The following is a 27,738-nucleotide window of genomic DNA, read 5'->3' as shown; positions in this document are numbered from 1 at the left end:
CGAAGCTGGATAAACTTTTCCTGCCCTAAGGGAACCACCTATTACCATTTCTCTCCTCTCATACCCCTTGTAAGCCCTCACTTATCAGTCTTCACCCCCAACATTCCACTGAAACTGCACTCGGTGAGCAAAGTTCTACTTACAGCAAAATCTAAGGGTCACTATTTGTACTGATCCTCTACTGCTGATAAACCTCTTCTTTACTCCATTGGCCTTTATGGCTAGTTCACTTCCTAGATATCCAACTGCTCCTTCAATGTCTCTACCATCTCCACATGGATGTCCTAATTTTACAAGCCAGAGCTCATCAACTTCCCTTCACTACCACCCATCTGATCTCCCTCAACACCAATGACGCCGCAAATTCATCAGTCTCCCAATCCTGCTGCCTTGGTAAACCCCCACAGCTGTCCCAATTGCTACTCTCAGTCACACTCGCTCCTCTTGTCTCAGCGGTGCCCTCTCTCTATTAGACTGTAAGCTAACTCATGAGCAGGGCCCTCACTATCCTTTGGTTTAATTTCTGAATTTATTCTGTTTACCCTAGTAGCAAGTCACTGCTTTACGTATGTCCTCTTTATCCCCACTGTCCGACACTGTAGCGCCTTACAAATCAACAACAATGAGAAGAAGAATAAATAGGTGAGGAAGCAGCTATTTCCAGGAGCATAGAGGTTCAAAAGCCAAGAATTGAACAAGTATGAGAGGAGCTTCTTGCTTTTGGTACGGATAATACTGCGCCATTACCTACAACTCTAAACTATAAGTTTATATGCAATAAATTCTTACTTGTCCAGAGTCCGGATCGATTTTCACTTTTAAGCTTGGATCTTCTAACTGAAGACACTTTAGAGCATTTTCCAAATCTAGGAACAAACAAAGAATACAAATATACAACAGGTTGCGTTTCAGTTACACAATACAAAACAACTAACTTTATGCAAATTATATATATTCACTTTATTGTACACATATGTACCTGGCTGTTTTGCTACAGAGGGAGGTTCTATAGTACAAAAGAAAACTGGTTCCGGAATCTCCACTCCAGCTAATACGAGGCTCTCCTGAGCCTTCTGGTCCTTGTTCTTCTCTCGAACCCTTCCTGCTCGGCGAGCGGCGGCTGACGCAGCAGCTTTTGAGGACACAATGGTGTCTCCGGTTGCCGTCTGTGACAATAAAGTTTACAAGTTCATAAGACTATATAATTATCCTCATACACCGATAAGAAGTCTGGAGGTACATCTGACGAATAAAACTGATAATTAACTTGTTCAATTCCGAATTATAGTAAGATACCCGGAAAAGATAAAATAAGTGTGATTGGAAAAGAAAGAAAGAAGAAACAAACAACTTTTCATGTTTACAAATAGAAGTGAATTATATGTCCACTAATGGATAAACTATTCTATGTATCGCTATAATGAATGTGTTTCAACAGGGTCAATTTTTACAGCAATACCCATGCTGTACTATGCATCTTTAAAGTATCTTTTTTTTATCATTCTATATTTGTAACCAACCAAAAAAAGAAAGAATTATTAAAAATAAATGCATTACTACTGCGCATCCCAATAGTGATGATAACTAATTTACAAGAGAAGTGCAGGGATGTGGCTACACATGAAAACATACAGTTTTTAGCTAACCTCTTTAAGGCCGACAGCCAAAGCAATATTGCCAGGAGATAAGGAGGATATTTCAACCTGCTGGTCAGCAAAGGGCAAGAGCAACCGACTCATCCTTTCCCTGCACAAAATACATAGAACAAAGAGGAGGATTGTACGCAGTCATCTTACAGTGTAGCACTTCCCACCGCCTTAACATTATGCTGCTGTCATCAATCTGAATGGAGGCTTTGTTTCCCGATTTGCAGAAACCGCCTCATTATAATAACCTGACAGTCTGAATATAGCAAATATATCACCCACCTCAGGAACCCCCATTTCCTGAAGCTGGGAAACATATAATGCTGTTATATTACTACTGAAACCAGAGTACTATAATCCATCTAGTCCTCACTCACCTCTGGAACCCCCATTACCTGAAGCTGGGAGCAATATAATACTGTTATATTACTATTGAAACCAGAGAGTACTATAATCCATCTAGTCCTCACTCACCACTGGAACCCCCATTACCTGAAGCTGGGAACCACATACTGCTGTTATATTACTATTCAAACCAGAGTACTATAATCCATCCAGTCCTCACTCACTTCAGGAACTCCCAATACCTGAAGCTGGGAACAATATAAATTATAAATGCTGTTATATTGCTATTGAAACCAGAGTACTACAATCAATGCAGTCCCCACCCACCACAGGAACCACATTACCTGAAGCTGGGAACCATATAATGCTGTTATATTACTACTGAAACCAGAGTACTATAATCCATCTAGTTCTCACTCACTTCTGGAACCCCCATTACCTGAAGCTGGGAGCAATATAATGCTGTTATATTACTATTGAAACCAGAGTACTACAATCAATGCAGTCCTCTTCAAAAGGGTTCTATTGGCTCTATGATCAGCCAAATGATAGGGAGAAATCAACTACTACATTTTGCAAGGGTCAATTCTCTTCTCACAGAGAAAGTAATGTCTGAAAGGAGTTTGATAGGATTGTTCGACCGTCATGATATTGATTTATAATTGTTATGGGTACAGTGAAATAAAGGCACAAATATCGCGACACACGTAATGCTGCTAAACGCATTCTAAAGGAGACAGCATTATAAAATGCATTTAAAGCAGTGTGTTTAAACTTGTAATGCTGTCCTCTCTAAAAAGCGGATAGCGGTGACAACTGCGCCGGTATTTCCCTGTCTCCATAGACACTGTTGACAATCTTACTGCATCCCTCTGGAACTGGCTAATTTCAGTAATAACAGTGGACAGGTTTACAGGAAATACGTTAGAGTGTAAGCTATCATGAGCAGGGCCCTCTTCCTTCCCTTACTTATACTATTATCTACTCCATACTCCTTACTACAGCAACTAACCCTTGACTTCTGCCACCCTGCTACTTATTTGAGTGATGAGTCCGCTGTTGCAGCAATGTTTATATACCTTGTATTTGTCCTGCAATGTCTTGTATTGTAAGTGACTGTTCTCTTGTTCTGCTCAACTGTTTATGTACTTTATTAGGCGCTGTGGAACCCTTGTGGCACCATGTAAATAAAGGATAATAATAATAATAATAACATAAGACATTTTAACTAAATAGTTATACGCACGTGCAGTTTTTGTTCACATTATGTACTGCGGATTGTGCCTTCATCGTTCCTGAGTAAATCCGGACAAATACCAGGGGTCCACGCTGCCGGTCATGCAGAACCTTGAATGCCAGAGCGCATAGGTCATCCTTGTACCAGGACCTGCAAAAAAGGCACAAATCAAATAACTGTGATTTCATTTGGAGAATTCACTTTAATTACATCTTTATTTTTATTTTTTTTAAAAAGGACATGAAAGTCTCTTAGGTGTTAAATAAATGTGAAAAAATAAAAATAGACCTGCCCATAACTTATTTTAACCTGCATGCAGATGCCTGATGAATTTTTCAGTTTTAAATAATATGCAGTATTTATATTCTATTGGCTGGAGGGTGTACTCCAATTATACACTGTCCAACAAATTAATACTTTTAATTTGTTTCCTTTCTAAAAATAGTCATACATTACTAATTTGAGGTCAAGAAAAACTAAAAATGATGTCAGAATGTTTTTACTAGCTCTATTTTTTGAGCTACACTACTTGCACTATACTGTATGTACATTAGTAATATCGTCATAGTGAAAAGCTATTTTAAAATGATCTAATATTTTCTTGATAGAAAATAAATAACAGTTGTTTTAATTCAATCATAAATAAGAACACAAAACGAAACAAACATACAGCATAGGAAAGTACTATCTAATATAGAGGCCTATTCATGGGGGTGCTTTCTCTTTGCTTGTCGCTTGTACTCCTCTTCTGGGGCATCTCTTGTCACTGTCCAACAGTAGTGATCACCTACCCTGATATCTTTGTTCCATTGCTGAAATGTCTTGGTGGAATCGCTCACTATGCTTGTCACTCAGTGCACCACAGTTATCTTGTGTGGGTAATCCCGTGAATTGCATATATTTGAATAGGGGAGGGATCAAATAACATTCTTTTAATTGTGTCATTAGGCCCCGCCCCCTCTTCACAGAACGCAGATTGGTGGTAAGATTCTCTCCACTCTGCCCACTTCACTAGGAATACCCCTACATCGTCATAAATGGGCTATATCTCGGAATTCAGAGCTGAGTTTTAAATGTCATATTCATTCTTTGCATGCTGAAATCAATTAGAAGTAACTATTTTCACATTGGAAACACTTTCATTGTTGTGTAATCTTATCAAGTGAATGGTGTCAGATAAGCCCTTCATCTCCCTGCCCCAGAGCACTAGGAGGACACACCCAAAGTGTCAGCAGGAACACTGTTCTCTCGGGTTGAGAACGGGATCCCGGTGCACAGAATACCGGTGCTGAGAATCGAAACACCGGATTCCTGAATGGGTGACAATGCCAACACCTCTTGATAAGTACCCTAACACTTACCCTCCCCCTAGTGCCTAACCCTAGCCCTTGGGATGTCAGCGATCGTGATGCTGGTGCCGGAATTCTAATGGCTATTGGGATTCCGGCGCCGGTATCGCGACCGGCAGGATGCCAACTACATCCCATTCTCTCATTATCTTAATACTCTGCAGCAATGATAATGATATATGCATCATATAACACGATAGAACATTATGCATCTTTTCTGTAATTTTACCAATTTTGTCCACACCACCATTTCTCTGCTGACAGTGTGCACAGACCATCAGCATGGTTGTTGCAGATGTGAGGCCAACACACCACCATGAGGATAGACCATAATCAGCCATGGAGAAAACGCACTTCACAAAAATAGGCCTGTGTGTCATCTTCTGACTATGGGCCTGATTCAGACAATGATTCAGACAATGCCGAAGTTTCGCAAATGGAGCGATTTTTTGCTACTGAGCATGACACTATTTAGTCACAGTGTGATTGATAGTCATGTTGCTTTTGTGGGGGGCAATGGGGAGCGTCGCATAAAAATGCAGACGTGTCTCCACCGTTTCAGAGGTATGTCACATCCTGCCTCTGCGATCCTGTACGCATGTAACAGGGCTCCAGCATCTCAGTTACAGCGACCATACTGAGTGACCATAGACTCACTGGAGGAGTCGATGTTTGCATGATCTGCGTCTGATGTGTATGTGTACACAGTTGCGGGTAGCTGTGATGGCTCAGGTGGGTGACTCCGTACAAGTCCAGGCCACTGCTGCATTAGCATATCCACAACTGTGAAAATCGCAGCGTACAACCCTGAATCAGGCACCATCCTAACAGACTGCAATAAAGTCAGTATTTATCTGTATGAGCAGCATAGGGGCTGGGCTGCGATATCCACACCTGTGACATGCTTGACTTGGAAGCCCTGTCTTTCCCCAGCTGCAGAGATTAGTAGGTTGTAGAGTTGCTCACTACAGAAAATCTCATTTCACAGTAAATAATGGTTGGTATCCTGTTTAATTACACACTTATCTGACCTACAAAGTAAAATGGGAAAGTGCAAAGGGTTAGTGATCCATTCATACTTACATTAAGTCATGAGAACAGTCCTCCGGTGATGGCAAATACAGTGTGATGGCATCCAGCAGCGGCTGGACCCCTTTATTCTTCAAGGCGCTGCCGCACAGCACTGGAACTGCCAAGCGACCCAGAGTGATCCTGCGTATGGCAGACTGTAACTGCGCACAATAACAGTGGTAAGTATTGCCTTATTCTGGCGTATATTGTGACATTTCACAGTAAATACTAGATCAATTATTTTAACCTCTTACAAAATAAAACTACAAGAATGGAAAGGGGGAAATAAAACAATTTACATATTAGATCAGGATTCTGTACATCACAAAAGGCCTTTAATAAACCAAGATAAGGCAAAGATTAATAATTACAGATGATAACTACAGCTCTGGCTGTCCAATAACAAACCAGAAGTTTGTAAGGATGTCCTGAATAATCTAAGGTAGTCTAGGAGCGTGAAAGTATACGTTAATACAGGTATTTGCAAGCAAAAACATAACAATATAAAAATTATTTTTACATTTACTGTACAGTGCAATAAGACTGCTAGCGAGCTGCACCTAATAACCGAGGCTTACAATTAGTTATAATGGGTTATCGGGTTTTAGTGCATCTTTTCAAGTATAGCTTATAAATGTACAGTATACCATACAGGACACTGTATATGACTTACAGATATCTTTGGGTTTAAATACCATTTTTTTTATTCTATAATACGAGATTTTCTTAATATACAAGTCTCTTTTGGAATCCAGCCACGATTTTCATTTCTGCTTATAGTGACAAAACAATGAGAGCTCAACTATTTCTACCAACAGTGGCCCGCAGGTCACATTGCAGATTGTTTCCTTTTCTAAAGTCATTGAATATTTACCAGTACTGATAATTACTACTGGTGCTGGGTAGGGGTCAGGGTAATATAAGTGCTTACCACCTCACACTGGTAAGGTGGGGTAAACTATCAACCCCCAATCTAATTCTGGGGCCCCACTGCTGTGTAGGAGGAACTATAAACCTGCTGAAGTCCCACAGAATACCAGGTCCACATTCCTACCTATACTCCATGCCTTGGGGAATGCTTAGGCTTAGTAAACTTGTGGCTCAGCAATTGTTGTAGACCTTGAAGTGTATGCCATCTCTAGGGCTCATACTCCAACCCCCCATGTGGCATATAGTGTGCTGTATTATGGTAGGAGCCATTACTCCAGATATGGGCATTTTGCCAGAACAATTACTATGCATTAAATCTCCTTTTCAGGATGCAATGTCCCAGTAACAGACACGATTACTGGTCGCTGCATCTTAATAAAAATCTGGATAACTATAGAACAATTAAAGATATTTAAGAGTCACAAAGGATAGTGATCATATTAAAAAATATAGCAAAACACACATACAGTAGGCAAAAATGTAACCAATAGAACCAGCTGAATAACCAGAGGCTGGGCACAGAAGTAAGAGGTACCTTTTCCACTGGTACAAGAGTAAAATCCTCGCTGTACTCCCCAAGGATTACGGAGGCAAACTCATCATCCAGATCAGCAATCTGTGAGCAAGTATGGCAAAATAACCAGAGTAATAATCAGCAATTCCTTCACAGATTTCAATTATAAGAATATATGTAATAAAATCACCTAACTGTTCATCTATTAAAAAACAATTATTTACTGTGTAATATTACACGTAGAACAGACCAGAATACCAACAGAGAAGCTGTGAATCTGGGGTCTTGTAGCATGAATTAATATTAACATCTAAAATAGCTGTCTGATTGAAATGTTGTATATTTACTTTAAGACTTTACTTGTTCTAATAAGGCATTTCTTGCTTCACTGGCGGATTTCTGAAGCTCCGGGTCCCTGGAGTCTTTCAGGGGATTCCTCTCAAATAACCTCCCACCATCCTGACTGGACCGAGGGCTCCAGGTGAGAGTTTCCATGCTCAGCAAATCCACCAGACCTTGGAATGATTTACCTTCTCCTATTGGCAGCTTTATAGACAACACAAGCAGAGATTATACAGTAACTAGTTAGTTAGATTTGTATGTTACAGTTTTATGAGTGTTAATGAGAATGAATGAGTGTTAAGATCCAAAACATGTGGTGTGATTGTGACTGACACACTTCCCCATCCTAACCAAGAGGCATGTATACAACGGAGGACAGAAAGACATGTCTCAATATTATAATCTTCCTGTCCCCTAGATATAATCAACAAATTAAGTTGTTCTTGAATAAACATGTTTCAGTTTAGAGGACGTCTTTCCATTTCTAAATTGTAGATCTACCTGCTTAGTATTTTATTGATCACCTATCGGCTTCTCTCAGCAGTGGCAGCCATGTTGTGTACTGAACCAAAGGAAGATGCCAATTCATAGGGAACCATCAATATCACAGGCACTTTATGACTAATATTCATAAGTCATTGATTCCTATGAATATTGGTTCAGCACACAAACAGCCTCTACACACAGACTAAGGGGTATTGAATAACATGGTGCAAATAGCCCAAATGTTATTTACTAACAGTTTGCAGTAATTGCTTCATCTGACTTACAGCTGTATTGAATAAAACCAATATGCACTCGGCTGCTATGGATTACAGGACATGATGGCCTTTTTCAACCTGCTATAAAATGTGACTTGAAACGCAAATCCTGCAGATACAAAATATTTAATATAATCACATTTCATTCTATTAATTATGCATTAGTAATAAAGTTAATAGAATGAACTGCATCCCAGGCGTGCACACAAGGGGGGGTTTCTGAGTACCTAGAAAACACCCTGCCCGCCAGCCGCCATTCCCCTGGCGTCATCGGTCCTGGCAACTCGGAGCCCTGGTAACATCGGTCCTGGCAACTTCAGTTACGGCTGGACAACCTACATTCATTACCAGTGACCGGCCGCACCCGTGGGTGACCAGTTGACACGGCAACGTCAACACGGCAACGTCATTCAGATGATGCCTGACGGCATCTAGCGGTACCCCTTGACCGCGGCAAGGTCGCACACGTGGTGCCTGTCAGGAGCCTGGACTGGACTGCACTGCAGTGGAGGAGAGTGAGACGAACCCGCTGCTGCGCCATGCTGCTAGAATGTGTAATGAGGAGCCGCGGCTGCTGCCCAAGGAACGTGACCAGCAGAGGCCAGGTAAGTTACAGTACCTACTGGGGAGGAGGGCACATTATATTTTATACTATGGGGAGGGGGAGACACATTGTGTTCTACATTATGGGATGGGAGGAGGCCCAATAGATTCTATACCATGGGGGAGGCATATTATATACTATATGGAGGGGGGGGGGGGCAAATTACATTCTATACTAGGGAGGGGGAGCACAATACATTCTATACTATAGGGGAGGGGGAGGCACATTGTATTCTATATTATGGGGAGGGTGGTACATTACATTCTATACTACGGGAGAGGCATATTATAATTTATACCATAGGGAGGCGCATTGTATTCTATATTAGACCTCAATATTAGAGATGCTTCACAGTGTAAAACATGGTTTGAAAGCTATAGGGGAAAGCATTTATATACTATATATTATATACTATATGGAGGGGGAGGCACATTACATTCTATACTAGGGAGGGGGAGTATAATACATTCTATACTACAGGGGAGAGAGAGGCACATTGTATTCTATACTATGAAGAGGGAGGGTACATTACATTCTATACTAGGGAGGGGTGAGCACAATACATTCTATACTATAGGGGAGAGGGAGGCACATAGTATAGAATACAAAGGAGGAGGGGGTACATTACATTCTATACTACAGCAAAGGCAATTTATATTCTATACCATAGGGAGGCACATTGTATTCTATACTATGGGGGTGCATTACATACTATGCTATGGAGAGAGGGGGAGGCACATTACAGTCTATGCTATGGGGGGAATTACATACTATGCTATGGAGAGAGGGGGAGGCACATTACAGTCTATGCTATGGGGGGCATTACATACTATGCTATGGAGAGAGGGGGAGGCACATTACAGTCTATGCTATGGGGGGGCATTACATACTATGCTATGGAGAGAGGGGGAGGCACATTACAGTCTATGCTATGGGGGGGCATTACATACTATGCTATGGAGAGAGGGGGAGGCACATTACAGTCTATGCTATGGGGGGGCATTACATACTATGCTATGGAGAGAGGGGGAGGCACATTACAGTCAATACTATGGGGGAGGCATTACATACTATGCTATGGAGAGAGGGGGAGGCACATTACAGTCAATACTATGGGGGGCATTACATACTATGCTATGGAGAGAGGGGGAGGCACATTACAGTCAATACTATGGGGGGAATTACATACTATGCTATGGAGAAAGGGGGAGGCACATTACAGTCAATACTATGGGGGGAATTACATACTATGCTATGGAGAGAGGGGGAGGCACATTACAGTCAATACTATGGGGGGAATTACATACTATGCTATGGAGAGAGGGGGAGGCACATTACAGTCAATACTATGGGGGGAATTACATACTATGCTATGGAGAGAGGGGGAGGCACATTACAGACAATACTATGGGGGGAATTACATACTATGCTATGGAGTGCTGCCAGTATGTGTTTAGATTTTTTGCCATTAGTTTAGTAACCAAGTATTAGAAACTCCCCTTTCAAAATCCTGCGTTTGCCACTGCATCCTGTTATCTCTGCAATTACAGCATAACCTGCTTGATCTTTAGCACCAACCATATACAATCGTAAAAGAGGTTGAAGAGGAGCATGGATGGGGGAGAACAAAGATCAGACAATATAAAAGGTAGGAGAAGTGACATGGTACATTTAAATGCTGAGCACTTGCGGGCTCAGAGACGTATATTATATCATGGAAACTTATGTAGTCTTCTTACCTGTAACAGCAAAGGTTTGGTCTTTAATTTTTCTTTGATGCTTTCAATAGAGTATGCAAAACTAAAGAGCAAAACAAGAAAGGACCACACGTTAAATAACACTGTTGTTTAAAAATGGCGCATATACAGATGTGTCCACATACATCTATCCTACGTGCGCTACAAGTCGCGTTTCCCATACCGTGTGAGTGCCGTGTGACTCGGTAGCGCTGAGTGTCTTTTCGTGTGACTTTTTCCTTTCAAATGCGTCTGATTCGCACAGCGATGCGATAGGACGCACAAGCACGTAGGACGCACAGGCACAAGTCTCTGTGTGATACTGCGGGTGTATCTGCATGCACAATGCTACGTTACAGTGTCAGATACAGTTGCACACAGAACATAGGCATGCTGCATATCATTTTCATCAACAGACGCTGCTTGTGCGTCCTATTCGCATTACTGTGCAAATAAGGCGTATTTGAATTGACAACTGTTGCTACCGAGTCACGCCATGGGATGGTGCGACTGGAAGGGCTGTTTAATGCGCAAAGAGGCTAAATGTATGTGGACACATCTGTAGCTTTCATTGCAGGAACAGGACATGAGCACAGTTACAAATATACAGACCAAAGAGATTGAGGTCTTAGCTGTAGCAGTTAGCATTAAAGGGGCTCACCACCAATAATTATTATCTAAAACCTCTAATTAGTTATAACTAGGGGTGAGCGGGTTCGGTTTTACTCGGTTCTTATCGCCACTTTACCGCAATTTCGGCTCGATTTCATTCGCTATCCAAAACACGTGTTCGGCGATAGCCAATAAAAAGATCCGAGTAAAACCGAACCCGCTCACCCCTAGTTATAACATGATTTGTGAATAATTCCGTTTAGATCTGTTGTATTTTCGTAAAAAGACAACTTTTAAATTGCTTTGCCAATGCTACAGGGTAATCGGTCCTAAAGTGTAAAAATATGAGATATGGTAAGAACTTACCTTTGTTATCTCTATTTCTACGAAGTCCATAGGGTTCCACAGGATACCTTGGGGTATAGGTGTGACGTCAGTCATCGGGCACCATAGAGTTAAACTTTCAGCCTCCCAGGATGCACTAGGGTCCCCCTCCTATACCCCGCCCCCGAGCCAAGGCACCTCAGTTAGTTACCAAGCCATAGGCCGGAGGAGGAGAAGGAAGAGAGAGAAAGAAGATCTGGATACACACAAGAATCACACTCTCACCAGAGGGAGACGGAAAAACCGGTGACCAGAATAAAGCCCATCTGCAGCACAGGTGCGACAGGGCGGGAGTCCTGTGGAACCCTATGGACTTCGTAGAAATAGAGATAACAAAGGTAAGTTCTTACCGTATCTCATATTTTCTACTTCAGGGTCCATAGGGTATCCACAGGATACCTTGGGGATGTCCCAAAGCAGTATCCTTTAAGGGTGGGGACGCTCCTGTGCTGAAAGGAGAATCCGCCGCCCGAAGGAAGCATCCTGAGAGGCGAAGGTGTCAAACCTGTAATACCTCACGAAGGTATGGACAGAGGACCACGTAGCAGCCTTGCAGATCTGGACTGCAGAGGCACCACGTCGAGCTGCCCACGAAGGACCCACAGACCTAGTGGAATGAGCCTTCAAAGAAGGAGGAGCCGGCAGACCTTCATGAAGATAAGCTTCAGAAATAGCCATACGGATCCAGGCTGCCAAAGTTTGCTTTGAAGCAGGCCAACCCTTTTTACGGAAGCCAGAGGACAAACAAGGCGTCCGACTTCCTAAACGAAGAAGTGCGGTCAACATAAGCTCCTAAAGGCCCACACAACATCAAAGTGGCCTCACTCACTGAAAGGCCAGGTGAGTTAAAGGCCGGAACAACTATTTCCTCGTTAACATGAAACTGGGAAACAACTTTGGGAAGAAATTCAGGCCGAGTGCGGAGCACTGCCCTGTTCCCATGAAAAATCAAGAAAGGGGGTCTACAAGAAAGAGCCCCTAAATCAGAAACACGTCTGGCCGAAGCAATGGCCAAAAGGAAAAAAGTCTTCGCTGTTAGCCATTTAAGATCCACTGAGCCCAGTGGTTCAAACGGCGTTCCATGGAGAGCCCTCAGGACCACAGCCAAATCCCAAGGCGCCACAGGTGGAACAAAGGGCGGCTGAATGCGGAGAACACCTTGCATAAAGGTGCGCACATCCGGGATTGTAGCAATCCTACGGTGAAACCAGACAGACAGGGCCGAAACCTGTACCTTCAAAGAAGCAAGGCGAAGCCCATGATCAAGTCCCGCTTGTAGGAAGGAGAGTATCCGAGACAGACGAAACTCCCGTGGTGCATAACCTCTCGGTCGACACCACTGGAAGAACGTATGCCACACGCGATGGTATATCCTCGCGGAAGACGGTTTCCGTCAAAGACAGCCGAGTCAGGTCCGGGTGAAGACAAGGACCCTGCGACAGAAGGTCCGGTCGTAGCGGCAACCGCAGAGGACTGTCCACGGACAGACCCTGAAGGTCTGAGAACCAGTGCCGTCTGGGCCACGCGGAAGCTATCAACAGGAGCGTCCCTCCTTCCTGTTTGAATTTCCGGATTACCCGTGGAAGAAGGGAAACCGGAGGAAACAGGTAAGCGAACCGGAACGTCCACCGGACGGACAGAGCATCCACCAGAGACGCCTGTTCGTCTCTTGTGCGAGACCCGTACACCGGCAACTTGTTGTTGTGCCGGGACGCCATGAGGTCGATCTCTGGAAGACCCCATCTGTCCACCAGTAGTTGAAAAACGTCCGGGTGCAGGGACCATTCCCCCGGATGAACGTCCTGGCGACTTAGAAAGTCCGCCTCCCAATTTAGCACTCCCGGGATGAAGACAGCTGACAGCCGGAAGATTGCGCTCCGCCCATACCAGGATCCGAGACACCTCTACGAGAGCCGCCCGACTTCGGGTTCCTCCTTGCCGGTTTATGTAGGCCACGGTGGTAGCGTTGTCCGACTGGACCTGCACTGGGCGACCCTGGAGAACCCGATGTGCCTGCTGACGGGCATTGAAGACCGCACGGAGTTCCAAGATATTTATTGGAAGCTCCGCTTCTGTCGGAGTCCACCTGCCCTGGAACAAGTGTGGACCCGAAACTGCTCCCGAGCCCCGAAGACTGGCGTCCGTTGTCAACAGGACCCAATTTGGTAACCAGAACGGACGTCCCTTGCTGAGATGGGTCGTCTGTAACCACCAGGCAAGGGACAGGCGAACCTCCGGGGTGAGCACCATCGTCTGGGACCTTAGAGACTGAGGCAGCCCGTTCCACTTGGACAGGATCAGGTGCTGCAGAGGTCTGGAGTGAAACTGGGCATATTCCACCATGTCGAACACCGACACCATGGAGCCCAGTAACCTCATCGCCGAGTGTAGAGACACCCGGCGGCTGTGCAGACAACTGCGCACCCTCGACAGTAAAGCAGAGATCTTTTCCCCCGTCACTAAGATCCTTTGCTGTCCCGAGTCCAATAAGGCTCCGAGGTGCAGAATCCGCCGAGACGGGATTAGAGTGGACTTCTGCCAGTTTATTAACCAGCCGTGCCGTTGCAGTAGCGCAATGGTCAGGTCCAAGTGGCGCAGAAGGAGCTCCGGAGATCCTGCCACTAATAAAAGGTCGTCCAAGTACGGCAACATGCGGACTCCCTGCAGCCGCAGAGAAGCCGCCATGACCGCCATCACCTTGGTGAACACACGTGGTGCTGTTGCCAGGCCAAAAGGTAACGCCCAAAACTGAAAGTGGTCGCTGCGGATTGCAAACCTGAGGAACTGTTGATGGCGCAAAAGAATAGGGACATGCAGGTAAGCGTCCTGTATGTCCAATGACACCATGTAGTCCCCAGGTTCCAGCGCCAGAAGGATGGACCGTAAGGTCTCCATCCGAAACTTCGGCACCCGCAAAGACTTGTTGAGAGCTTTGAGGTTGAGAATCGGACGATACGACCCATTGGGTTTCTGCACCAAAAAGAGATTGGAATAGAAACCCTGGCCCCTCTGAGAGAATTGAACAGGCACTATAACACGCAGCTCCGTGGCCTTGTTCCGGTCTGATGGTAGACCCGTGGTGAAAAATCGAGCCGGGGGTCTGTGCCGGAAAGAGAGGGCGTACCCGTGGGAGACCACCTCGAGAACCCAAGTGTCTGTCGTGGTGACCGACCAACACCGGGCGAACTGCAGCAGACGGCCTCCCACTTTGGGATCCCCCAAAGGGAGGCCCGGACCGTCAGGCCGCAGGCTTGTCATCTGGCATAGGGGCCGGACGTCTGGTACTCCATGCCTGCTTCCGGGGCTTGGCCGATTTCTTGGGACCAGCCTGTCGGGGAAAAGACTGTGGTTTGGGCCTGCCCTGGGCCCTATAAGACCGAAAGGACGATGGTCCTGAACCAGAAGGAACAGCGGCCGACGGGAGACATGCCGATTTGGCTGCCGCCAGCGTGGCCACAATCTTGTCCAGATCTGGACCGAAGAGAACTTCTCCGTTAAAGGGCAACGCCTCCAAACCCTTTTTGGAATCAGCGTCCACCTACCAGGATCGCAACCACAAGGTGCGACGAGCAGCCACCGCTGCTGAAGAAATTCGAGACACCAGGGTACTAATGTCTAAGGCCGCCTCGTTGATATAAGTGGCCGAATCACGGAGATTACCAATCAACTCCACCTGTTCGGCCGGACAGTCTGAATCAAAGGACGCCTCCAATGAATCCGCCCAGCGCTCCATCGCTCTGGCAACCCAGCAAATGGCCATAGCCGGCCGCGCTGCCCCCCCCGCAAGGGAATAAGCGGACTTCAGGCAGATCTCCACCTTGCGGTCCGTAGCTTCCTTAAGGGAGGACATGGATGGCATCGGCAATGTGGCACTACGGACAAGACGTGTCACGTGAGAATCCACCTGTGGAGGGGACTCCCACTTAGCAAAATAATTATCCGCGAACGGATAAGCCACCGCCAGGCGCCTCTGCGGCTGGTATCGCTTGCCAGGCTGTTTCCACGCCTCCTCTAAATGGTCCACTAACTGACCCGAAAGAGGAAAGACTGTGGCGTCACCCTTCACATCCTTAAAAAAGGCATACTTGGATTTAGCCGCTGGGGGAACTTCGTCCTCAATCACCAAGGTTGTGCGGACTGCCCGAATAAGTCCAGGAATATACACCTTAGACCTAGCGTCAGCGTCCTTAGTATGGAGAGGTTCCTGATCATAAGGATCCAGAATCTCCCCATCGTTATCCTCATAAGGAGCCGACAGAGACGCCACCGGCCGTTTATGTGGCCGCATCACAGCCTCCCCCTGCAACACATCCGACAAGTGCTGTACAGAACTCGTCAGGGAGTTAACCCACGCCGGCTCCTGAGAAACCGGAAGAGGGGAAATAGGGAGACTGCGGGGTACCACCAATTGTCTTGGGAAACCCTGCATGGGTGACGACACCACCGATTGCTGGGACAAACCCATCTGCGTAAACGCGGCCTGCGGAGCTAACTGGCCCACTAAGGTTGTAAGCGCCTGAGCGAAACAAGCCCAGGGCGGCTCCTGTTCCGGTGCTGTAACCGTAATAGGCCGCGCCATTGACAAACACTGCCGGCAGAGGGCCTCCGCGCTACCCTCCCCCTCCGCTAAAGGTACTTTACACGTAGTACACTGTAGCCGGAGAGGAAAATCACTTTCAGACATGATGGTACAAAGTATGTGACCCCTCTCACCAATTGTTTTTTTTTTTTTAAAGAGGCGAGAGACCACCCTGCAGCACCGCACCGCAAGGGCTTAGCAGAAAGAACAGGGACAGTAATAAAGCTGACAGTCAGAATAGAAGATACAGGCAGCAGCGCTAGCACAGTCACATACAATGCAAAGAAATCAATTCCTGCACTAACCAGCGCTGATAAATCAACTACACAGACACAGGGTCTGGTAGGACACAGCGCTGCATACACAGACCTGACCACAGCGGAGGAGAGGTATGCGGGGGGACCCAGACCACGATGCCTCCGTCCAGGCTTCCAGCAGCGTTCACCATGCGTTCAGGAAGATGGCCGCCGAGGAGCAGAGAGGAGGCTGGCCTGGGGGAGGAGCGCTGCCACAGGGCCAGTCGGCGTGTTGCAGAGAGGGCTGTGTGCAGTGGGGGAGGCGCCGGCTGTGAGACAGGGAAGGCGCGCTCCCCTGGCATGCATTTAACCCCCGGGACGCCGCAGCGCTACCGCTCTGCTGCGGTCCGCTGTCCCAGGGGGGTAGTGGAAGCGCAGGTTATATACCTGGCTCCACGCTGCAGCCAGTCCCCAGGAAGCCCCCTGCCTGGGGACTTTGGACCATGTAACAGCGGGGACCCACCGCGGGACCCCGCTGCTTACCTTGCTGTCCCCCTTGATTCCGGCCATGGTCCGGAACATCTGGGGTCACCGCTAGCTGTGACCCCAGATGCTCACCAGCATCCCCGGATCGGTACCGGCGTTCTGGTACCGGCGGGGGTATAGGGAAGACAGCATGGACGTCAGGACTGACTGTCCATGCTGTACCTCCAGATGTGCAGCCACAGCTGCATGCAGGAAAACTTCAGGGGCTATTCTTAGCCCCCCTCTAACAGGTGCACCCGACTCCGGCCGGGCACCAAACTAAACTGAGGTGCCTTGGCTCGGGGACGGGGTATAGGAGGGGGACCCTAGTGCATCCTAGGAGGCTGAAAGCTTAACTCTATGGTGCCCAATGACTGACGTCACACCTATACCCCAAGGTATCCTGTGGATACCCTATGGACCCTGAAGTAGAAAAAAAGGGAACCACAGATCGATACATATAGATACATATAGATTGTAAGCTCCTAGGAGCAGGGTCCTCCTCCCCACTGTCTCACAGCCTTCTTCTCTAGCACTTCTATGACAGCCTTCACCTTCAGAGCTGTACTGTGTATGGAGATTTGTGTTGCTAATTGTTACTTGTGTTCTGTTTATATTTTGGTTACTGTATTGTAATGTAATGTTCTGTGTACCCTTTACTGTATGTACGGCGCTGCGGACCACTTGTGGCACCCTATAAATAAAATGTAATAATAATAATAATATAACAGGTTACCCGCACCTATACAAAGTATGTACAGTATAATGGTTGTGCAGACGAGAACACGATATTACAAACGGCTACTTCAGAGTAAAACCTTTATCTTTACCTGGAGGCAGCAAATAAATTAAATATAAATTAATTTTAAGTCAGTAGGGAGATCTGAATTACAAAAATATACTTTGGAGCTTCCAACAAAATTAAATATTGTCCCTATACAGCATTCAGATCTCAGTGTCTGTTATTAGTCTACACAAATAAGAGGTCCTGATAAACTCTGGGCCCCAGCTGACCACAGACTTCACATTACATTAATGCTTAGTATATCAGAGCTTAAGCAGACCCGATGCAGGATACTGCTCTAGTCCAGAGACTGCAGTAGTGATGTTTAACTCCTCGAAGCAAGAGAGGTTAGATTCAATGGCCGAAAGGTCACCTAGCTCCTTCGTACTGAATTTATGCAGGTGCTCTTAGTTTTTGCAGCTAACATATTACATAACACTATGTTTTAACAGGTTTTCATGAAATCATCCATAATATTCCCATACCTTAATTGCCAGTTTGTACACACAAGTTAGACAGCATAGTGGCCCAGTGTTTAGCATTACTGCCTCACAGGTACTGGGCTCATTTCACAAAAAAAACGCACCATCTGTGTTGAGTTTGTCTGTTCTCCCCATGTCTGTGTGCGTTTCCTCCAGGTACTCCCACAAAAATCATATTGTTAGTTTAATTGTCTTGTGACAAAAAAAAATAAATAAAAACGGACCCTAATGTGAAGTGTATGATAGAGAATTTAAAATGTAAGGTCCAATGGAGGACTGATGTCAATGATTACATAGAACAGCAATTGAGAACACCCAAAATGGCTGCCTCCCGTTCTGGAAATATGTAACATGCTTTGGGCCCGATTCAGTAGCGGATGCAGTTGCTAAAATATGCTAATGATTGCCAAAGCACAGCCGACATAAAGACGGCCACTGCTGCCTTCTCATATCCGTCTAATGTCGCACTTCTGCATAAACATTGGTACCATCGACATACAGATGTGCCGACATACATCTATCCTCCGTATGCTACAAGTCCTGCCACACATAACATGGGAGCTTGGTGTGACTCGGTAGATGCACAAAAAGACTTTCGGAACTACCAAGTCACACCTCAGCATGGCGCGACTAGAAGGGCTGTTTAACGCGCAAGGAGGCTAGATGTATGTGTACCCATCTGTACATCGGGCACTCACACAGCATTTACAACACTTTGACCAGTTGCACACACTGGAAGTCTCCTCACACACAGGGAGCTCTCATGCTGCGTATGCAATCACAGTGGCTAAGTTATGCACGTCCATGAAACGGCGCTCAAACGGACAGACACGCCTGCGTTTTTCCGAACACCCCCGTCACCACCCTCAAATGCTGACAGCCTGTCTGTCACTCACTTTGCGATGGATTCCTTTGAGCGTCCGTAAACGCAATGCAATTGCTGCACACAGTGCGGCTTATACGCATGATCGATGCCTATCGCTCGATCTGAGCCCGCAATTGCGTACAATGCTGAATCACACCCTTTGTGTCCTATTGCAGCTATATAAATATTATTATAATAAGTCTCATTTGTTCAATATTAGTAATTTACAGCAACATGACCTTAATATACTTAATAGAGAAATAAAATTTATAGACAATGGCAAAAAAAAGTGATTTTGGTATAGTATAAAAAAAGGTTAGAGGAAAAATATATGAGGTAACATATACTGTATAGGATGTAACACATATTGGCAGAAGTACCTTGCTCCAGGTTTGTCCATCTTGTTTAAAAAACACATACGTGGCACAGAGTGCTTGTCTGCTTGTCGCCACACTGTCAGCGTCTGAGCCTGCACAACAGAAAGAACTGATAAATATAATTAATCTTATATTGCACTCATGGATCTCACCCCTAGATACGGATATAGAGGTTATGTCACTCACAAAATATTTTTAATACAAAAACATGCAGATCAATGTAGCATGCAGGCCCCATCCAACACAGGCAATCTACATTATGGGAAATGAGTATGGGCCTGATTCAGAGCCGGACGCTATTAGCGCTCGCTCGTCCAGAAAATAGGGGTGGCTATTCAAATGAACCGTTCGCTGTTTGCGGTCTGTTCACGCCTCTAGGTTTGAACGAGCGTACAAAACTTGCGGTCGTTTTTTGGGAAACTATGCCCCCTGGCCGCTCGCATCCTACGTCATGTCCGCTATTTATTAGATTAATCGAGTACATCGAACAGGGTATGACTTGCTCGCTATTCCTGTGGTTGGTTTTTGCTACCACAATTTTGCGAGCAGTTCTGGCAAAAAAAAAACCCGTGACGTAATCAATGACGTTGAGGTTTTAATTATGCACACCCATAAAACAAGAGATATGGTAAGAACTTACCTTTGTTATCTCTGTTTCTACGAAGTCCATAGGGTCCACAGGGTTGACCTTGGGGTTATAGCTGGAACAGGATCCATGGGCACCACACAGTTAAGCTTTTAGCTCCCAGGATGCACTTGGGTCCTCCTCTATACCCCGCCCCCGAGCCACAGGCACCTCAGTTGGTAAGCAGCCTAGGCCGGAGGAGAATATGGAACAGAGAGAAGGAAGACTGGAACACACAAGAAACCATACTCACAGCAATAGGAGACGGAAAACCGGTGACCAGCCACACAGCCCATTTGAAGCCAGGTGCGTCAGGGCGGGCGCCCTGTGGACCCTATGGACTTCGTAGAAACAGAGATAACAAAGGTAAGTTCTTACCATATCTCTTGTTTTCTACTTCAGGGTCCATAGGGGGTCCACAGGGTTGACCTTGGGGATGTCCCAAAGCAGTTCAACTAAGGGCGGGGACGCTCCTGTGCTGAAAGGAGCACCCGGCGCCCAAAGGAAGCATCCTGAGAGGCGAAGGTGTCAAACGCATAGAACCTCAAAAACGTTTGAATAGAAGACCAAGTGGCCGCCTTACACAGCTGAACAGCAGAAGCGCCACGTCTAGCAGCCCAAGAGGGACCCACAGAACGAGTGGAATGAGCCTTAACAGAGGCTGGCACAGGTAAACCCTCTTGTGCATAAGCCTCACAAATAACGGAACGAAGCCAACGGGCTAATGTTTGTTTGTTGGCAGGCCAACCCCTCTTGTGAAAACCAAAGAGGATAAACAAGGAATCAGACTTCCTAACCGAAGCCGTCCGGTCTACATAAATTCTAAGCGCCCGGACCACATCTAAGGAAGTCTCACCAGCTGAAAGACCAGGGAACTGAAAAGCTGGCACAACAAGTTCCTGATTAATGTGGAACTTCGAGACCACTTTGGGCAAAAACTCAGGACGAGTGCGGAGCACCGCTCTGTCCTGGTGAAAAATCAGGAAAGGAGGGCGACAGGAAAGCGCCCCCAATTCAGACACCCTCCTGGCCGAAGCAATTGCCAGGAGAAAAACCGTTTTAAATGTCAGCCACTTGAGCTCCACCGCCTCAAGAGGCTCAAACGGAGGACCCTGCAGGACCCGTAGCACCACCGCCAAGTCCCAAGGAGCCACAGGAGGCAAAAAGGGAGGCTGGATCCTGAGAACACCCTGGAAAAAGGTGTGAACGTCTGGTAGTATTGCAATCCGCCGTTGAAACCACACGGACAAGGCGGACACATGAACCTTCAGAGATGCAAGGCGTAAGCCGAGATCCAATCCCGACTGAAGAAATTCCAAGATCCTAGAAACTCGGAACACCTGAGGATCATAATGTCTGGACTCACACCACTGAAAGTAAGTGTGCCACACTCTGTGATAAATCCGTGCTGAAGCAGGCTTGCGTGCCCGGAGCATGGTACCAATAACCGAACCGGAGAAGCCCCGAGACCTCAAGACGGCTGTCTCAAGAGCCACGCCGTCAAAGACAGCCGACCCAGATCCGGGTAAAGGCAGGGCCCCTGAGACAACAGGTCCCGACGCTGAGGAAGAAGGTACGGAGCGTCGATGGAGAGGCTCCTGAGATCGGAGTACCAAGGACGTCTGGGCCACGCCGGAGCTACCAGCACGAGCATGCCGCCGTCCTGCTTGAATTTCCGCAGAACCCGAGGAAGCAGGGATAGCGGAGGAAACAGATACGCCAGGTGAAACGTCCATTTCACCGACAGCGCGTCCACCAGACTTGCACCTGCATCTCTTGTCCTTGACCCGTAAACGGGCAACTTGTGATTGTGACGGGAGGCCATCAAGTCCAGCTCCGGCAGTCCCCACCTGTCCACGAGTAGCTGAAACACCTCTGGGTGAAGCGACCATTCCCCGGGATGCACGTCGTGACGGCTGAGGAAGTCCGCCTCCCAATTGAGGACTCCGGGGATGAAGACCGCCGAGATCGCCGGAATGTGACCCTCCGCCCAAGTCAGGATACGAGACACCTCCGACATCGCTGCCTGACTGCGAGTTCCGCCTTGGTGGTTGATATACGCCACCGTGGTGGCGTTGTCGGACTGCACCTGTACCGCCCTTCCGTGAAGAGCGGGGCCGGACGACTGCAGGGCCCTGTATACTGCCCGCAGTTCCAGGATGTTGATGGGGAGAAGTGCTTCTTCCGCTGACCAACGACCCTGAAGCGACAAAGAGCCGGTCACTGCCCCCCAACCCCGGAGACTGGCATCCGTCGTGAGCAGGACCCAGTCCGGGATCCAAAATGGGCGCCCCTCGACCAGATGAGCTGTCTGAAGCCACCAAGCCAAAGATTGCCGAACGTCCGGAGACAACACCAGCATCTGAGAGCGGATCCGGTGAGGTAACCCGTTCCATTCTGATAGAATCAGCCCCTGCAGGGGCCGGGAATGGAACTGGGCAAATTCCACCATGTCGAATGTCGACACCATGGACCCCAGAACTCTCATAGCCGAATGGACCGACAGGCGGCAACGGCTCAGGCAACTGTGTATCCGCAGCTGTAGGGAGGCGACCTTCTCCGGAGTCAGGAAGATCCTTTGCTGACGCGAATCCAGCAGGGCTCCCAAATGAACCATCCGCTGAGATGGAATCAGGGAGGACTTTTTCCAATTTATCAACCACCCGTGTGCTTGCAGGCAAGCGATCGTCAGGTGGAGATGTTGAAGCAGTACCTCTGGGGAGCTCGCCAGCAACAGGAGGTCGTCCAGATACGGCAGCAGCCGTACATTCTGGTTCCGAAGATGTGCGGCCATGACCGCCATAATCTTCGTGAACACCCTCGGTGCCGTGGAGAGACCAAAGGGTAGCGCCCGGAACTGATAGTGGTGTTGAAGGATAGCGAACCTCAGATACCGCTGGTGTGAAGATGCTATCGGAACATGGAGGTAGGCGTCCTGGATGTCCAGGGACACCATGTAATCCCCCGGTTCCATCGCCAGAATGATGGAACGTAACGTTTCCATCCTGCACTTGGGAACTCTGAGGAATCTGTTCAGAGACTTCAAGTTGAGGATAGGGCGATGAGAACCATTGGGTTTCTGCACCAGAAACAGAGACGAATAATACCCCGTCCCTCGTTGTGATAGAGGAACGGGAACAATGACCCCTGCTTTCAGCAAGGACTCTATAGCCTCCTGAACCTGTAACGCCTTGGTCCTGTCCTGAGAAGGACTTGTGCAGAAAAACTGGTGGGGTGGTCTGTGCCGAAAAGACAGGGCGTACCCCTGGGAGACCACTTCTCGAACCCAGGCATCCGTGGTGGTATTGTGCCAGCACTGGGCAAATAGAAGAAGTCGGCCTCCCACTCTGAGGTCCCCCAGAGGGAGGCCCGTCCCATCAGGCCGCAGGTTTATCTCCCTGCTTGGAAGAAGGGCGCCGAGCACTCCAGACTTGCTTCTTGGGTTTAGAGGCAGTCTTACTCGCAGACTGTCTCGGGAAGGACTGACCTTTCGCCTTACCCTGAACCCGAAAGGAACGAAAAGCCGAACTCCGAACCTTAGCAGGCAGTGCCGCCGAAGGGAGGAAGGCCGACTTGGATTTAGCCAGGGTGTCCACTATTTTGTCCAAGTCTAGACCAAATAGTAATTCACCATTGAAAGGTAAGGCCTCCAGACCCTTCTTTGAATCAGAGTCCGCTCTCCAGGACCGCAACCACAAGGATCGGCGGCCAGACACCGCTGCAGCCGATACCCGCGAGGTCAGCAGACTAGCATCTAAAGAAGCTTCACCAATGTAAGAAGCAGCGTCCCTCATTTGTCCCAACAACGCCCGCTGGACATCCGGAGCGTCATCTGGGAAGGTATCTTCCAATGCATTGGCCCACCCCTCAATGGCCTTGGCCACCCAGGAGATGGCCATGGACGGTCGGGCCACCGCCCCGGAGAGGGAGTAAATAGACTTTAAGCAAGTCTCAACTTTCCTGTCCGTGGGATCCTTCAGCGAGGATATCGACGGTAATGGTAAGGTGGCGCCCCGAGTTAAACGGGTGACATGGGAATCCACCGCCGGTGGAGTTTCCCATTTTTTACAATGTGCCTCAGGGAAGGGGTAATTAGAAGCCAACCGCTTCTGAGGAAGGAATCTCTTACTGGGCGCCTGCCAAGCTACCGCCATATGATCCGTCAACTGATCCGACAGGGGAAACACCGCAGAAGCCACCTTAGTCTTTTTGAAACTAGGAAACTTCGACTTAGGAACCGGTGCCTCATCCTCTATAAGAAGAATAGCTCGCACCGCCCTAACTAGTGCTCGCACATTAATGGACGACTTGGTATCCATTTCCTGGACCGAGGCGTCCGAGTCAGTGTCATCAGGGACCTCCCCATCATCTGAGGAACCCTCTGAGTCCGATACCTGATCAGCCCGTGTCATGAGTGGGCGTTAAGAAATCCTAGAAGGCATGTCAGTCTGCAACATTGACTGAAAAGCCGAGGAAGCGGCCGCCAAATTTTGCACGGAGTTGGAGAGCACATCCACCCATGGTGGAGGCGTCGCCATAGGGGCCTGAAAAGGTACCACAGGCTGCTGCGGCACAGGGGAAGCCTGTATATACATAGGCAACCCCGCATAGGGACCAACTGATTGAGACCCAGGAGGACTCCGCAATAACTGCGGGACACCCGGGGAATGGGGGATGGTCGGCTGGGGCACCGCCCTAGTAGGGAGAGCAGTCGGGACCGACAGACGGTCCGCAATAGACACCAGCACTTGAGAAAACATCGCCCACGGTGGTTCCTGCGCCAGAGAAGGTCTGGATGGGCCAGGAGCCACCTGGCATCGACTACACAGGCCATCCTGTGACAAATCCTCCCTATCTACTCCTGCAGAACAGCGTCCGCAGGAGGCCAACACCGGAGCCACTGAGCGCTCAACCTCCTCGTCTGACATGACAGAATATATTATATATCTGGCACCAGGGTAGAAGTAAAACGCACTCACCGGTGTGCTGAACAACAGCCCACAATATGGCACTGAGTAGCACACAACTGTATGTGACGGACCTCACAAATACGTGATCTATATAAGTGAGGTCAGTAGAAACGCCCCTCCCCCACACACCTGTAGGGCCCGTAGGAGAAGTAAAGGGATAGGTATAAGCTGACAGTAAGTAGAAATTAGCACAGACAGGCAGCACTAGCAAAAGTCACATACCATGCAGGAAGATATACTCACTGCACCTTTACACTACAATCAACCTGCCCAGATTCAGTGTCTGGGAGGGCTATAGTGCTGTGTACGCTGTCCTTAATCAGGGGAGAGGTACACAGGGGGACCGGTCCGCGTGCTCCCTGAGATCTGCGCTGCCACTGTGAGAAAATGGCTGCTGGAGACCTCAGAGGAGGAGTGGCCGAGTGAACTGCAGCTCAGGGACGCTAGACATGCAGGCTGAAAAGCGCGCTGAGCTGAGGGGAGGAGCCGCTGAACAGGGAAGGCTTCCTCCCCTGGCTGGCCATTAACCCCAGGGATGCTGGCTTCCCGCTTGCCGGTTATCCCTGGTGGTCTAGTGGTCCCACGGGTTATGGGGGGGGCCCGCCGCCACTGCCAGCAGCCTCCGGTCTGTCCCCAGGACCGGAGGCTAAAGGACTGCATTTTAAGGCATTCCGCGCGCCGCTGCTAGCCAGCGACGCGCGGCTTACCTGAATCCCCGGCGACTCCGGCAGCAGTCCTGGGCGTTAGACAGAGTCCGGCTAGTACGGACTCTGTCCTCCCGCCGCGATCCCCAGATCAGTACTGGCGTCGCGGCGCCAGTCGGGGATCAGAGCGGCAGCGTGGGCGTCTGTACAGACAGCCCTTCGCTGCCGTCTGTAGTAAAAAGAGAAACTAAAATAAATAAAATCTATTAGAAAAATAAAAAGCTTCTGGGGGCTGCTCCTGCAGCCCCCCTGCGTGGTGACAGAGTCCGGCCGGGCACCAGCTTACACTGAGGTGCCTGTGGCTCGGGGGCGGGGTATAGAGGAGGACCCAAGTGCATCCTGGGAGCTAAAAGCTTAACTGTGTGGTGCCCATGGATCCTGTTCCAGCTATAACCCCAAGGTCAACCCTGTGGACCCCCTATGGACCCTGAAGTAGAAAACGCCCGTTTTGACCTTTAAGCACGCCTGCGATCGGATCTCCACTCCCCGTTTTCAAGCACTTTCCCCTGTTACCACCCACAAACGCCTCATTCTGTCACTCAAAATAGCAGGCATTCGCTATTTTGCGAGCACACGATTTTCGGCCGCACTGAGTGGTTCGCGCATGCATATTACGATCCGTACGCATGCGCAGTTGGGCAAACATCGCTCGGAGCGAACGAGCAGCCACTTGCGTCCGGCTCTGAATCAGGCCCTATGTCTGCAGAGTAACAGTAAAACGTTCAGACAAGCAGGCCTGGACATTATACTGTCTGAGTATTCGTAATCCTGTACTGTTATTCATCACAGATAAAAAGGCTCTGGGATCAACAGAAGTGCTTCATGGCTGGATGTCATTAAGAGATACAATTATCACTTAGAAGACACATTCACAAAAGGTACAAGCAGTTAAAGCCTAAACTGTCATTTTAAAAATTGCCCTGACTCATAGGGTAGAACTTAACCTCCTCAATAAGCCTGTGTTCCATGTAGTACGATGTTCCCCACACAATATCATGTCTTATACCTCCACACCTGCTGACGCGTCAAACACAGCCACTGCCCCATCCAACACCCTCAGGGAGCGTTCTACTTCTACAGTGAAATCCACATGCCCTGTGAGAAGACAGTACAAGTGATTAGAAGACACAGAGGGGCAATTAGGATTATTGTGCATGATACCATGGGGATGATTAGGAGACAACCTGGCGTGTCAATCAAATTTATCCGGTGACTGTTCCAGTCAAATGTGACAGCAGCTGACTGAATGGTGATCCCACGCTCTCTTTCCTGCGCCATAAAATCCGTCACAGTGTCCCCATCATCAACATCTGGGGGGAAATACAGACGCTTAATAATCTAAATAGTGAAGAGCATATTCACATCTGATAAATTACACTTCATCAAAAATATGTCATTACTCAGAATTGTATCCAAAGTAATAAAACAATGGTTTGAAAATATCTTCAGGTCAGTAAAGAATCCAATGAGTTCCTCTCACCTCCGAAAGCCCTAATGTAACCGGCATAATACAACATTCTCTCTGTCGTCGTGGTTTTCCCAGCATCAATGTGAGCCATGATCCCTATGTTTCTGATCCTGAAACAAGAGAGCAACTCATGCCTTACTACAGTTTTATCAATAGCCCCATAAATACCAATGGGATGTTACTGGATTCTATTCAGAATGTTGACAGCTTCTGAATGATGACGTTAGGTCGACATGTAAAATGTCAGAATGTCGACAATACATTTTTGCATTAGTTTTAGGGCTAGGCTAAAATAAGCACAGAACTGGATGTCTAGCGGCCATGTCAACATTCTGAATATCGACTTTTCATACCACACCCATGTTACAGTGTACAGTAATCCTAATTGCATGTAAAGTCTGTAGGAAGATTTTATGACATCTCCTAGTCTATAACATTTATAATACTACGTTTTCACCATGCAGGCACAGAAATGCATCCATGTATTCTATATTGTGTCTCTTAAACCCATAATCCCGATCACATACAATACATACATTGCTGACATTACACCAGACTCAGTACATACATTGCTGATATTACACCAGATTCA

The 27,738-nt window shown here is 47.7% G+C and overlaps 1 protein-coding gene across 1 annotated transcript in view; it reads right to left on the bottom strand.

Moving 5' to 3' along the window:
• The window catches only part of GFM2 (GTP dependent ribosome recycling factor mitochondrial 2), a 55,711-nt gene that overhangs the window by 10,341 nt on the left and 17,632 nt on the right, over positions 1-27,738 (bottom strand). The window contains exons 5-16 of the mRNA XM_088443745.1: positions 27,159-27,256; positions 26,863-26,988; positions 26,685-26,773; positions 19,383-19,471; positions 10,539-10,599; positions 7,453-7,638; positions 7,114-7,194; positions 5,661-5,809; positions 3,238-3,378; positions 1,647-1,746; positions 980-1,166; positions 790-866 (exon numbers count right to left, since the gene is read on the bottom strand). Of these exons, the coding sequence (XP_088299871.1) occupies positions 790-866; positions 980-1,166; positions 1,647-1,746; positions 3,238-3,378; positions 5,661-5,809; positions 7,114-7,194; positions 7,453-7,638; positions 10,539-10,599; positions 19,383-19,471; positions 26,685-26,773; positions 26,863-26,988; positions 27,159-27,256 (1,384 nt within the window). The remainder of the gene's footprint in view (positions 1-789; positions 867-979; positions 1,167-1,646; positions 1,747-3,237; positions 3,379-5,660; positions 5,810-7,113; positions 7,195-7,452; positions 7,639-10,538; positions 10,600-19,382; positions 19,472-26,684; positions 26,774-26,862; positions 26,989-27,158; positions 27,257-27,738) is intronic.

Source organism: Taudactylus pleione, unplaced genomic scaffold (genome assembly GCF_031769625.1).
Source record: "Taudactylus pleione unplaced genomic scaffold, aTauple2 ptg000333l, whole genome shotgun sequence".
Taxonomy (NCBI): domain Eukaryota; kingdom Metazoa; phylum Chordata; class Amphibia; order Anura; family Myobatrachidae; genus Taudactylus; species Taudactylus pleione.
This window is presented reverse-complemented; position numbering and strand designations above follow the sequence as displayed.